Source organism: Talpa europaea, assembly GCF_964194135.1.
Source record: "Talpa europaea genome assembly, chromosome: 3".
Taxonomy (NCBI): Eukaryota; Metazoa; Chordata; class Mammalia; order Eulipotyphla; family Talpidae; genus Talpa; species Talpa europaea.
The window spans coordinates 85864010-85877649 of record NC_140069.1 but is presented as its reverse complement, the minus strand read 5'-3'; the positions used below and the strand labels follow the sequence as shown (position 1 = coordinate 85877649).

The window sequence follows — 13640 nt, the reverse complement described above, 5'->3', positions numbered from 1 at the left end:
TCAGGGAAAGTCAGCCAATCTTCAGACATCTTGACATTCTTTTTAGAAAAGAAAAATTACCTTGCCCTTAAATTCTCCAGCTAAATATTCTATAGCAAGGGTGAAAACAAGTTGTAACTAATTAGAATATCTCAATTATGTCTTGTGTCAATTGATTTTTGGTATTCTTGAATAAGTAGCATGACAGTAAACCAAATATGTGTGTAATGCTGTATGCCACAACTGTTTCCCAGGCTTGAGATTGAAACTCTTAAGTTGTTTTGACTGGTAACTAATAGCAATTTAGATAGTTCTGTACAAATTTAGAGACATGAGATTCAAAACCATATCTGTATTCCAGCACATTCTTCTTGTCAGAACCATTTAAATCACCATCTTACGCAAGTACATATTGAAACTCAACTTTAAGCATTTTATTTTTATGTACATTTCATTTTGTCCAGAAATAAAATATCTAAATACAGACAAACTGTAATGCCGTATATGTATAGCTTTCAACAATACTTGAGCTGAATAAATGCTTTGTACATTAAGTTTGTCTTTTAATGGAGTTCACAGCTACATTGATAAAATGGATTCCTCATATCCTTTTTTTTTCTTTTTAACCAATAACAAGCAGAGAGACAAGTACAAGTTAATATTAATAAGCAGCTCAAATAACACCGGGTTAAACTATGTACAATACAAACCATTCATACAAATGAAGACTAGGATATTGAATTTGTTACAATATGTGTAGTAAAGATAAGACAGACACTTATCACTTACATGGTGTCTGTCAGGCAATTCCCTTCTTACATAATGATCAGAACTTGTTTTAAGCATCCTTAGCTGGTCTTGACTTTGCCAAAGTCCAGTGATTGGTGATGAAAGCTGTAATCCAGTGTCTGCCCACATGTAAATTCCAAATGTTTGCTCATCTTTACCAAGAACAGGCTCCCTCCATAGAAAAAAAAAAAAAAAGAGCCATCTTGTATCACCTTGAATGTGCCTACTGTATGCTGGGGAAAAGTTACTACACTTTGTTGTGTTCATAAAATAAAGAATACTGAGCTCTAAAGACACATTGTTTTCCATTTTAACAAGCATATACTCCTACAGTAGTATTTACCAGTACAGCTACTCCAAGCAGTAGGAATGCATGAGTGGGGATTATTAATTAGCATGTACTCAAGACTTTAAAAGAGATTTCCATAGCATCAATGTTAGAAACCATTCTCTGTTTAGTTAATCCTTTTGCTTGATGATAGTTTATCCTGAACCATTATGAGTCAGACAATGAAAGCCCTCCTGACAGGAATCATGACAGGTGCAAGCTGAAATGTGTATGAGTGTGTGTGTTCATGTACATCTAAGTATGAGAGCATGTCTTCAAGTGTAGCTTTAAAATATGTGGTGATTTGCAGCTATACTGAGAGATGAAGCTGACTGGGCAGAAATTACATCAGAATGTTTTCCACTAGCGTATTTGCAGCCAGTTGACAAGAGCAGCAGTGTAGACACATTCCAGGCAACAGATGTGACCTTCTTCATTGAGGTAACAGCCCTGTCATATGACCTTTAATTCCTCAGGCTTCAGTCTCACCCCCATGTTCATCCTCATCCGGAGGGGAAGTAAGGTGTGTCACTATGGTAGTTGTAGTCGGGGCACACTTTCTGTACTAGTTTATAATCTGTACTATAAAAGGAAATGTAAATACAGATCACCTTAAAGGGCTTGGAGCAGAGCCAGGACACATGACTTTGGGTCTGCTCCTGGTAACAGGTTTTTGAAGGGTCATAGTTGCAGAGTGTGTTCTTGGTAGCCTTGTCAACCTTTTCATACTCAATGCGACAGTTAAAGGACTTGGAATCTTTGGCATCAATCACGGTTTGTTGTGCCAAGTCAAATTCCACTATTTTCGTAGGGGGCACCAAGCTGACCGATACATTCCCTTGACCAGTGGAATTGTGCCTGAAATAAACACTAAATGTCCCATTGCCATGATCTACAATTTTCCCAGTTATCAATAGGTTTAGCTTCACTGTTTTGATGTTGGAATGAAAATCACCCCATCCAAACATTTTCTTAAACTTGCCCGTCTTAACAATAGGCCTTCTCTTGGCCCTGGGCCGAGGCTCTTGAGGGTCTGTGGAGTTCCTCAGCCAATCCCAGAGATCTTGCTCAGAATAAGGTTCTGGGGTGTCATATCGCAGGTCTAGATCTGTATCGTTTTCTTTGCCACGAAAAGTCTGTGATAGGAGTCGGCTGATAGACAAGTCTTTGCTGCTTTCTGTCCATATGTGCTTTAGTGTGGATTTGCTGCTTCCTGATTTTAGAAGTTCTGACTTTCCACCATTTGTTAAGTTGGCACATGTGACCTGAAAATGGAACAAAAAAATGGTGTTTACATCTCTGTATCTGAGCACACCCTTCACATAGAGCCAAGCCCTTTTTTAGAGGCTCAGAAATAAATGAACATGTGACAAATTAAATTAACATGTGACAAAATGCCACTTTAAATTTTATATAATGATGAGAGAGAGGAGGTATACATATACAAAAGAGTGAACAATGATATAAAAAATCACTTTAAGGAGGAAACAGCTACCTAATATGCATAGGGCTGACTGAATACCAACACAAATCTAAGTAGCTATTTTAGTACCAAGCATAGGGAACATTTGAAATAAAATTTGTAATCATTGCTATTTTTCTACTTGAAACAAATTAAAACTATATGATTATCTGAAGTATGTTTCTTGACAACCTATACACTCTTGATAGCTCATGCCACAGTCATAAGAAAAGTTAGTTTTGCAAAGAGACTCTAGTATATCTCAACTGGTCAAAACAAAGTATCGTTTTTATTATTACTTATTGCATGCAAAAAATATATTGCATAAGATGGAATTTTTTTATTTATTTCTACATAGAAGAACTGGGGTGTATGCCAGAGGTGCAGGAGGTAAGAGGATTCATCACAGACAGAGTGGAGAGCAGAACAGGAGGGTCTATTGAAATAGAGTGGGGAGCAGCAGGCGAAACAGGGGCGATCTGCTGCACCATGTGGGTTAGCTCCCCTAGGTGGGGATCGAACTCAGGGCACTTAGCTGTAGAGGGCAGTCATGGTAGTAGGACTGAGACTTAATCCCTAGGCCACCAGGGAGGCAGCTAAAATGTAATTTTTTTTTTAATCTTAAGAGGCTTAAAATGTGGTCTAAGTAAAGGGATGCAAATAAAAATATCTAATAATTATCAGTTGATAATTGATAATTATCAATCTAGAGAAGCAAAAACTGCATGGTTAATGACAGAGGTTGCTTCAGGATGGAGAAACTGTTCTCCTAGGAACCCATTCTTATCTCTTTGGGAAGAATTAGATTTCCAATTGATTGGTGAAACATCTGAATCTGTACTTGCCTAATTACATAGGCTTTGTCCTATCACAAGTCCTATATTTATGCCTAAATATAGAAGAAATAAATGCATACCCACAACAGTCTCATGGTCTAAAGTTAAAGCAGTGACTTCTGATTTTGATTCAGAGGGCTCAAAGCCACACAGGAACCAAATCAGCTAATACAGACCAACTTTTTAAATGTAGACTGGGGCCTCCCTAGTGGCTCAAGGGTTTAAGATGCAGCCTATGAAATTATTGGCAGCCACTGAAGCATGAGTTTGATCCCTGACTGGCCAGGGAGCTAGCAGACCTCTTCTGACATGTGCGCTGCTCCCCTCAGCAGTGTATTTCAGTCAATCTGCCTATTTTGCTCCCCACTCTGTCTCTGCTGAATCCTCTCAACCCCTGCATCTCTGGCCTGTACCCGAGTTCTTGCATGCATAAATAAATAAATCTTTAAAAATATAAAAATAAATAAATGTAGACTAACTGTTTTAAGGCTGCTGAAGGGAATTCCCAGTTGCCTGCTACAAAGCCATGTTTCACAAGACATTTCTATTGCCAGACCCCTCCAGAACCATTTCTGTGTCTTATCTTAGAAATGAGCCTTACTACCATTCAGTAACCTCATTGGACCCTCTATTCTCCTTCAAAACTATTCTGAACATGAGAGGTCACTCCTGCAGAACTTTATTTTTTTTTAAAGATTTATTTATTTAGACAAGCACTAGGTACAGTCAGAAGTACAGGAGGGTGAGAGAATTCACCAGAGCCAGAGCGGGTAGCAGAACAGGCAGACTGACAAAGTATACTGGTAAGGGGAGTAGTGGGCGGCAGGAGAGGTCTGTGTGCCACGTGGGACCCTCACTGGCGGCCAGGGATCGAACCAGTGCTGCAGAGGCTTCAGGCAGCCTCGCAACCCAGCACTCAACCGCTGAGCCACCGGGGAGGCCCCTGAAGAACTTTTTAATTCGGGGCCATTAGAAATAAGAGCTGCATTGTAGAGACCCCTCCACAGAGTTAGCAGTGCGGGCAGCTTGCAATGACACAGCCTAGCTTGGGAATTGTCTCCTACTCTGTTATTTGTGCTAGGAGGACTATCTCAATTTCTAGGGAGAAAGTACATAAATTTTAGCAGTAACTTCTTTAAGAACTACTGTCAACTCTGACAACCAAGCTGCATGCCCTGGACCAGGCTACTTAACATCTGTCTGCCTCAGTTCTCTGTCTCTGTAAACTGAAAGTAATGCTAACCCTATAAGTTTGCTGTGAGAACTGAGTGACCTAAGACATGTAAAATCTTCATAACAGCAGTTGGCACATGGGAAGAGTTCAAATAAATTTAGCTATTATTATGTATTCCAAACTGATATATGAAGACAGAAAAAGGAGGCCATCAAAAGGTTTATATGGACGTTGAGCCCTGATCACATAACCAAGTACTGGGAATTTGCATGGGGTTCGTTCTCCCACAAACATAAATGCAGGAGGCATTGGTAATGGAAACTAGAACTAGGCCACTTGGATTTTGTAATCTTTCCTTTCCACAATGCCTTAGGATCAGTGAGTTTTTCACTATCAGCTAGTAAGTAGTTTCTTCTCTGTCCAGTTCAACTGAAACCATGTGAGTCCTATGGGACTATTCCCACTGGGAAAAAAAACTGCAATGGAAGTTGGGCTCTTCCAGTAATGCTGAACTTAAGAAAACTCACACATTTAGCCCAAATCACGTTCATTGCTCCTGAGAGAAATGAGGGTCTCTACTGGTTTTATATCCATGAGCAAGACTGATGCCCTGGATAGGTTAACAGAAAAGTCCTGTCAACAATTTCAGGCTGCTAGCCTGGTCCTTTTCCTTCCATTGTGACTCTCAGGCAACAATGGTGCCTTCATAGAATGATCCAGAGGCCATCGTGCACAGAAATAAATGAGAGAGAGACACTGACCAATTAAGAAACAAGTCCTAGGGATGGGATAAGGCCCAGAAATAATAGACAAATTACAATGTCCATGGTCCCTTGGGCTTCCTACCTCTTTGGTGCCCCATCCCCTATCCTTAAAGAGACAATGGAGAGGAAGATATTCTTTGTGGAGGGGGATGATGGGAAGTAATGTATGTCTTTTTTTTTTAAAGATTTATTTATTCAGTTATACAAGAACTGGGGTACAGGCCAGATGCATGGGAGAGTGAGAGGATTCACCAGAGACAGTTTGGGAAACAGAACAGGCAGACTGACGAAATACACTGCTGAGGGGAGCAGCAGGAGAGACAGGAGAGGTCTGCTGCGCCATGTGGGACCCTCGCCAGCCAGTCAGCCGGGAACCAAACTGGTGCTGCAGAGGCTGTGGTCAGCTTCACAGTGCGGCCCTCAACAAGCCTGCTCCACCAGGGGAGGCCCTGTATGTCTCTTTTTAAGGGGAAAACATGAAACTACCCACTTATCCTATCTACATGCTATTGACGCTAGTCCTCCATAGGACCACTCTAATATGAAAAGTCTAATCCTTGGTAGTTCCATAATTAATATTTTATCATTATAAAGACAAAACTAATGGAAACCACAAAAGGTCCCCTACTCATTCACTGAAGGAAGTGAATGTCAGAGTATACTACTTTTCCATAATACAGAGTAGTTATAAAATAAAGTTACAAATAAGCATTAATTGCCAAGAGTAGTACAGATCTTTTGGGTTTGGCTGGCTTATGTGTGTGTGTCTCTGTGTGTGTGTGCCTTGTTTGTTTTGTTTCAATGAAATCTGTAAGTCAAACATCCAAATCTGGTACTTTTGTGATTATGTAAAAATTGTTCTTATCATAACCTATGCATTTATACCTCAGTATAAAAGGAATAAATGCATATCCAATTCTCTGGTTTTTGCCTAGCATTATGTAGATTATTCCCTACTCTTTGAATTGTCGATAAGAATAAACACAGGCATGCATTGGGTATAGACTTGGTACTTGTATCTCAGCATTGAGACAGTTGATCAAACAGAGGGGCTGTAACGAGTTGGCTCCATGGTGCACTGGCTCATGAAGCAGTAATGGAATTGTCCCAAAGAAGGAAGTGAAAAGGCACTTAGAGTGAAATTTACCAGTGGCATATGTGAGTGAAAGAAAATAAATGTGGAAATGGAAGATAAGACTTCAAGGATGAAGAACCAATCTCTTCAAAAGGATGCTAGATTCTAACAGGCAAACAAATCTCTGATATTCAGGTAGGATAGAAATCTAGTTCCAAATTATACTTCCCACAGCTTGTAGGACTGAGTGTGAACGCTGGGATCAGACTGAATCCCAGTCCAAGCAGTATGATGTGGGCAAGTTGTTTTACTTGTTTTCATGTCTGTCTTTCTCCTCCAGAGAATATTCTTTTCTAGAGAATAGGAGTCCATCTCCTTCACAAGGCTGATGTGAGAATTAAAGAGGACATTCCTTTTAAAGCACTAAGTACTGTCATGAGTGTTTGATGTTACTGTTACCTCTTATCATATTTTTACCTCTGAATCCCACTGGGTAATAGTTTACATACATGAAGAATTTACTGTAGGATTTGAGAGCAGCAGTATTTTATAAGAGAATCGCCCTTTAACAAAACCTAAAGCAAACAATTTAAAAAGAAAGCATACACTTATGAAAGTGCTGCCGTGATAAACTAAAAAATCATCAGGTTGAGTCAATCAACAGGTAAAATTCAATTTAACCATGAATGACCATAATTTTAGCTATTAAGCTGTTCAGCTACCAAATGCATTAAAGGTATTTGCCTTCAATTGTGTGACATGACAAGTTTTGAGTGCCTACAGTCTAGAAAGCTCTCTGAAATATTTGAGGTTAGGGACAGAATCATGGCAGTTTTCTGTGGCAATTGTCATCAACACTCTCTTGAATATTTCTTTTTTTCTTCCCTTCCCCTTCCACTTAGATTAAGAGAACAGCAATGCAATATCTGACAGAGATTTTTCAGTATCATGAAAAATCAGAATGTGCCCTTAGGAAAATTGCTAGACCTATTCAGTATAAACAACCCTAACTTATTTTATATTATTAATTCAATTATTATATAGTGAGACTCTGCTGCTACTGAGTTAAATAGTAGGGATGAAAAAATAAACACTGTACAGTTCTTGCCCTCAAGAAGTTCACAGTCTAGTGGGAGAATCTTAAAGCAACATTACAAAAGCTTCAAACCACCTGATACATAAACAATATCTTACAGCAGGGATGATCCTTAGATCTGGGAGATAAAAGAGGTTTAGGAGTTCAACAGATAGAGAATAACAAGAGGAGCTCTTCTAAGCATAAGGAACATACATGAAAAAGTGCAGAGAAAGGAAATTTCAAATGTCAGAATGGAAAATAGCTCCTTTCTGCTCAATCCCAGGGAGCAATGACAGGATGGAGAAACAGAGGACAAACTTGTAAGAAACCAGTAGAACTTGAAGAAAGTAGGGTGTGGTCAAGTTGGGATGGTTGTAAAGGTCCTGATAAGGCATTAAAACATAATCTTATAGGTAATGAGGAAATCACTAAATTTTGTTCAGTATTGGTTTTAATGAGGTGATGTGAGCTTTTGAAGAATCACTGACTGAGAATTTAAGGGTGGATTGTTAGGGAGAGACCTTGAAGGAAGAATGAATGACGAGTTAAAGAAATAATTGCAATACTTCATTTGAGAAAGTAAATGAGCCTGAACCAAGGCAGTGGCAGGGAAAAAGAGGGAGAAATAAATGAATATAAGAGATAGCTAAGTGAATTAATTGAACTTGAGGATTTATTGGCTAGTCAGTAGTAAGAAAAAATTGAGAGAACGCATGAGTTTGCTTGCATCTGTAAGAAATAGAGAAGTAACAAGTTAACTGAAAATCAAATGGGTGGTTAAAGGTTTTTCTTCTTCTGATGCTAACCTAAAGCAAGTTAACAACCTGAGTCTGAATGCCTGGGGAAATGCAGTGAATGGTAATATTGATTTTGTAGTATGAGTAGATAGTATTATGTATTTAGAGCCTGGTGATGAATAAACTATGGACACTACCTAAGAAATGCTTTGAGGAAAGGCAAAAGAAGATCCAGGCTGAGTAGAGACAAAAGAGGTTATTAGAAAGAAAATTGGAAATCAAGGAGGAGGGCCAGAAAGGCAACATGGGAAAGATTCAAACTCCAAGTAGAAGTTTAATAGTTAAACTATCAAAAAAAAAAAAAAAAAAAAAGACCTTGACAGGGTCTCCCTGGTGGCGCAAGGGATTAAGTCTCACAACTATGAAGCAATCTGCAGCCACTGCAACACAAATTCAAGTTCGATCCCCAGACAGGGAGCAAACCCACATGGCGCAGCAGACCTCTCCTGTCTTGCCTGCTGTTCTCATCAGTAGTGTATTTCAGTAGATCTGCCTGTTCTGCTCCCCACTCTGTCTCTGGTGAATCCTCCCACCTCACCATACCTCTGGCCTACTTCCCAGCTCTTGTATGCATAAAGAAATAAAACTTTAAAAAGAAAAAAAAGGAGACCTTAACTTTTGAAACCCAAAACTAGTGATTTTGTTAAAACCACTTTCAATAGTGGTGAAGAGATAATGCAACTAACTTCCTATATTTACTCCCAGATTTCAGTCAGGAATCATTGGCTTTTATTCCATTACACTGTCTTACATCTTAACCTTTCATTTTCAAAGCACATAAATATACTCACAAAATTAAAATAGACTTTGAAACAGCATCATTAAAAAAGAAAACCTTATATCCAAAACACCCTCGGCCATGGGTTTTCCAAACAAAGCAAGGGTTTGTTTTTTGTCACATCAAGATCCTTTGAGTGATAACAGGAATGGTGAGGACAACAGCATACAGATGACTACAAAAGAAAACCCCAACAACTTCTAACTAACCCAATTCCAAAAATCAAATCATCATAAACATTTTTTCTACAAATGATAATATTTTTCTATAATATAACAATGAAAATAGCACACATACATCCTAACTGAATATAATTTTCCATGTCAAGGATGACCAATGTACATTCCATAAAACCAGGCTCATTGGCCCAGGGAAACCATTTCCACAAAATATTTGCTTTGTTTGTCTCATTGTTTTAGAAACAGAATGGTAATGTTTCTTAACAAGATTAATGTATGTTCTTTAAGCTATCATTTTCTTTTGAGAGCATTCAAGGGTGAGTGTAAAGAGTGATTCATTTGCTTTCTCCTGAGTCTGATATGAAGGGAGAAAGTCTAGGGAAAGACCCATGTACTGGGACTGGGGAGAAAAATCTACCTTCTGTTGGGTGGTAGCAGTGTAAGCACAAATAGATGTCACATTTTGACATTTTGGTCTAGCTTCTTTGTAAGTCTTAAGGTGAGGTCATATTTCACCATGGTTTCCCTAATATCGAATCATAATGTCCATATATTTTCTTTTAAAAATATTATTGAAAGACACCAATTTGGAAATAAAATCATTTCTCAACTTTGCTGCCATTTTAATTATGCTGCTGGCCTTATGAGATTTTATATAAAAATTTCACTATCTCATTCACTATCTCCAACCACAGGTGTCTCCAGATGTTTGCATGCCTCCTTTTATAAAAGAGCAATAGGATGCCTTTTAATTTCCAACAACCTGCACATTTTACTGTTGATCTATTACTGTTCAATATAAATTATCTCAAGATTACTTTGAAAATCCTATATTTATTTCATCAAATGTATGAATACTTAAGCCAAACAAAAATTTTAACAACATGTTACTTAAGCAATAGCTCTCATCAGTGAATAACTAATCAACAAAATGGCCTTGCTCTATGATTACAACTTTATTTTGACAGTTTTATGATTTGCTATGTTGAATATATGTTGCATACTATTATCTTCTATCATCTAAGGGCACACTTTATTCCAAACATTGTAATCAACCTTTTTCATATAACATTGTATTTTATGCAAACAATACACTAAAAAATTTGAAGGTTAATATTATTTTCAGCTTACAGGTGGGGATAGGATATGGAAGCTCAAAGGACCTTATCCAAAGTTACTACTAATAAGTAAAAGAATTACTTCTTGGTTGTTACAGAGTATGCCCTTTATTTCTTAAAACCAATTTATTCATGCAATTCAAATGTTTATCAAAATATTCAATTATTGGATGTATGAAGTAAAAAGTAAAAGCTTGCCTGCACCATCAACCCCTTCTCTCTTGCAATCTCATCTCTCACTCCAGAGGTGACATCTGTTAAAATGTTGGTGTATATTATCCTAAAAAGGTTTGTGATACTGGAGTTGGTTTTGTCAGCACTCTTGAGATTAAATAAATAAATAATTTTGGATCTTGTCTTCATCAGAGCAAGATGTGACAAAAGCACATCCAACCTAGAGCACCAGACGACACAAGAGCTCTGAAGCATAGCTCAGGGAAGACATATTCTTGCGCTGAGGGAACTTCCCAGACCAGTCTATCCATGAGGAAACAGTGTTCCTGAATGCTCTTAAATCAGTCTGGTTTTTTACTCCCCTAATACCTGTCCCATAAAAAGATGTTAGCATCCATCCTTTGAACTTCTGTTTCTTCCTTGCAACTTTCCTAGCATTGGGTATCCACACTACCCCCACCCCCCAGATATCTTATGCTAGATGCAACTGTTGTCCATGAGTCTGAACTATATTTCACTTTGGTTTTGCATCATTTGTTTCTCAGATTCCTAGTTTCTTAAAGCATGACATGTGGAGTCTCACACCAAAGAGATGCTGAGAGAGAAATATACTGGAATCCTGAAAGGGGAGTAAAAAATGAAACTTGGCTCTTTTTGCTAGCAAGAGTATTAAGTAAACAGTTTCACTAAATCAAAGAAAGATGTTCAACCAAAGATTACAGTCTAGAAGGAGACGGGTCATGAAGGAAATTGAACAAACAGAGCCCCAAACTGACTGAGGATACTGTCAAACAATAGACAGGTTGGATGAAAATGTATGTGTAGTCAAGAGCTCTGAGGTCCCCTTGACCTTTAATGTAGCTTAAAATGACGTCCTCGCAGCTTTAGTAGTCAGTGCTGCCATGAACACTGTAGGTAGAAGGTATCATAGGAGATCTGAAAGAAGGACAGGTTGTCAGGGTAGAATTGTGTCCTCTGCTATGTCCCTCCACTCCTTTCTAAACTCTCAGGTGGTTTAATTACCCTTTTTCAAAAAGCTGGGTAACACTCCAGCTGCCACTAGAGGGCGCAACTAGGACAGCTGACAGCTGTCTTTTCCTGGTGCGCAAATCTGAAGAATCGGGTAGGTAAGGGTCTCAGGGTCTTTGAAAAAGATGGATCAGGGAACTTTGTGGTAACTGCTGACAAATGCTGGCTCTGGGAGTCAATTCTTCTGTGAGCTGCAGAGACCAGAAAGGAGCTGCTGTTGCTCAAGGAACTCCTACAGAAGTCATCACCAGCTAAAAAGGTTGTTGTGAGCCTTGATTCTTGACAGAGTGCTCAGAGATAAGGGATTTCTATTTTTTGGAAGATAGTCTCAATCAATACAACATGTCTGTACATTTCCAGCCCTTAGCGAGAATTCCTACGGCCACAGAGTTATGAACACATTGAGGTTTTTCGTGTGCTCTCTCTCTCTTTCCTGCTTTCCATGGGCTGCTTCACCATCCTGGAATTCTTTACTCCTTCCTACTTGCTTAGCCAATTCCTGATAACTTTTCTCCAGCCTATTTTAAAAATAATTTTCATAGGAATTGTTTATCTGCTCACAGCATCCTACATATCCCTTCATAAAAGAAATTCTGTCTTTATCCATCTTTCTGTCTATCCACTTACCTGTCTATAAACTCTCTTCTTGAACTGGTATCTCCATGCTATCTCCTGGTTACTTTTTACTACACTCTACAAAGTGCCAAGTTTCATGTAGGTGCTCCACAAATATTCACTGAAGGAATATATGCCTGTGTGCCTGCCCACTCGAAACGCCATCCTTTTGCGGATGAGTTGCCCCATAAGCAGATAAACAGCTCATTTTCTGGCATAGATAAATATGTTTGTATATTGTAAATCTTCATGGAGCCTTTGTATACTTCTGTAAACATGCAAGTGATGCAAGAGAAAAGGTAACACTTTCCTAGGAAAATAAAAGTGAGTGACTGCTACACAACCATTAGAGCCAATCAGGAATGTTAAATAAAATATCTCCAAACAAATGTAGTTTCATTTAAGCTAAAAGGGCAGAGTAAATCAGAACAAAAATGCCTAGACAAACATAACTGTATTTGGAAAAGTTTTCCATGTGGTTTCTTCCAACTTCGTACCCTTTGGAAATAAATATAAAGCACTTTCTCCTTTAGAAACTAAAAAGATAATTCCCTCTATGCTTGACTGAAAACTTGTGACTATGGTTAAGGAATGGTTTAGGAAGTTAGGAAAGCTTAATGGAACAATGAGTGTGGTCTCCTGGGTGACAAGAAATGGCCGTCTTCTGGATTTTCTTTCTTGAATTTCCAGAAATTTGACCATAAGACAGAAATGAAAAGAAATGCGAGGGGAATTCTAAAGCAGACAAGAGTCTGTCAAACTTAGGGGTGAATTTCTTTGTGCAATTCAAGTGGACATTTGTATTGACAAATAATAATTGTTTTGACACAGGCAGTTAAGCATGTGGATATCATTGCATAAATGTCCATTTGCTTGGGAAATGCACTACAGTTTTATAAGTGCGAAGTAATCCAAAAAAATTTTCTGTTTTATGGATATGTTTGTAATGACTCAAATTTGAGCTGTAAAAGAGTACATTAACAGTACAAATTAAAATGTTATTACAAATTTGAGTCTCAAAGGCATTTTTGGCTTTACTCTACAGTTGATAGAGTGTAAATAAACACAGTATGACTGTGGCACTTCTGTTTTGTGGCTGTGTCAGGAAAATCCATGACTGCTGAGAGTCAGAATTGCAAAACATTTGAAGCTTTGGCCTTGGAAATTATTTTAAATTCAGGGAGCTGTGTCTTATAGAACTGAAGCCACTTGTGTGAAGTTTCCAGCGGGGTTATGGAGTTAAAACCATAGTCAAGGTTTCCTGGCATCCAATTCATGCTTCTAGTGTCTTAAAGTTTCCTTTTATTGATAAATGGCATTTTACATCTCCTTCACATGAGCCAAAAATTTGGAATTCAGCATGTCAACCTCAAAATATGGAAATATCTTGATTTGTAGAAGGAAGAAATTCTTTCCAAGTCTGGCATTGTTTGTGAACACTAATATAGTCACTAATTTGTGTATA

General features: G+C 38.3%; 1 protein-coding gene across 1 annotated transcript in view; it reads right to left on the bottom strand.

Moving 5' to 3' along the window:
* Nucleotides 1-1599: 1599 nt before the first annotated feature.
* The window catches only part of NXPH1 (neurexophilin 1), a gene marked incomplete at both ends in the record, with an annotated part of 286368 nt that continues 274327 nt past the window's right edge, over nt 1600-13640 (bottom strand). Inside the window, one exon of the mRNA XM_084229563.1 lies at nt 1600-2361. Within this exon, the coding sequence (XP_084085689.1) occupies nt 1600-2361 (762 nt within the window). The remainder of the gene's footprint in view (nt 2362-13640) is intronic.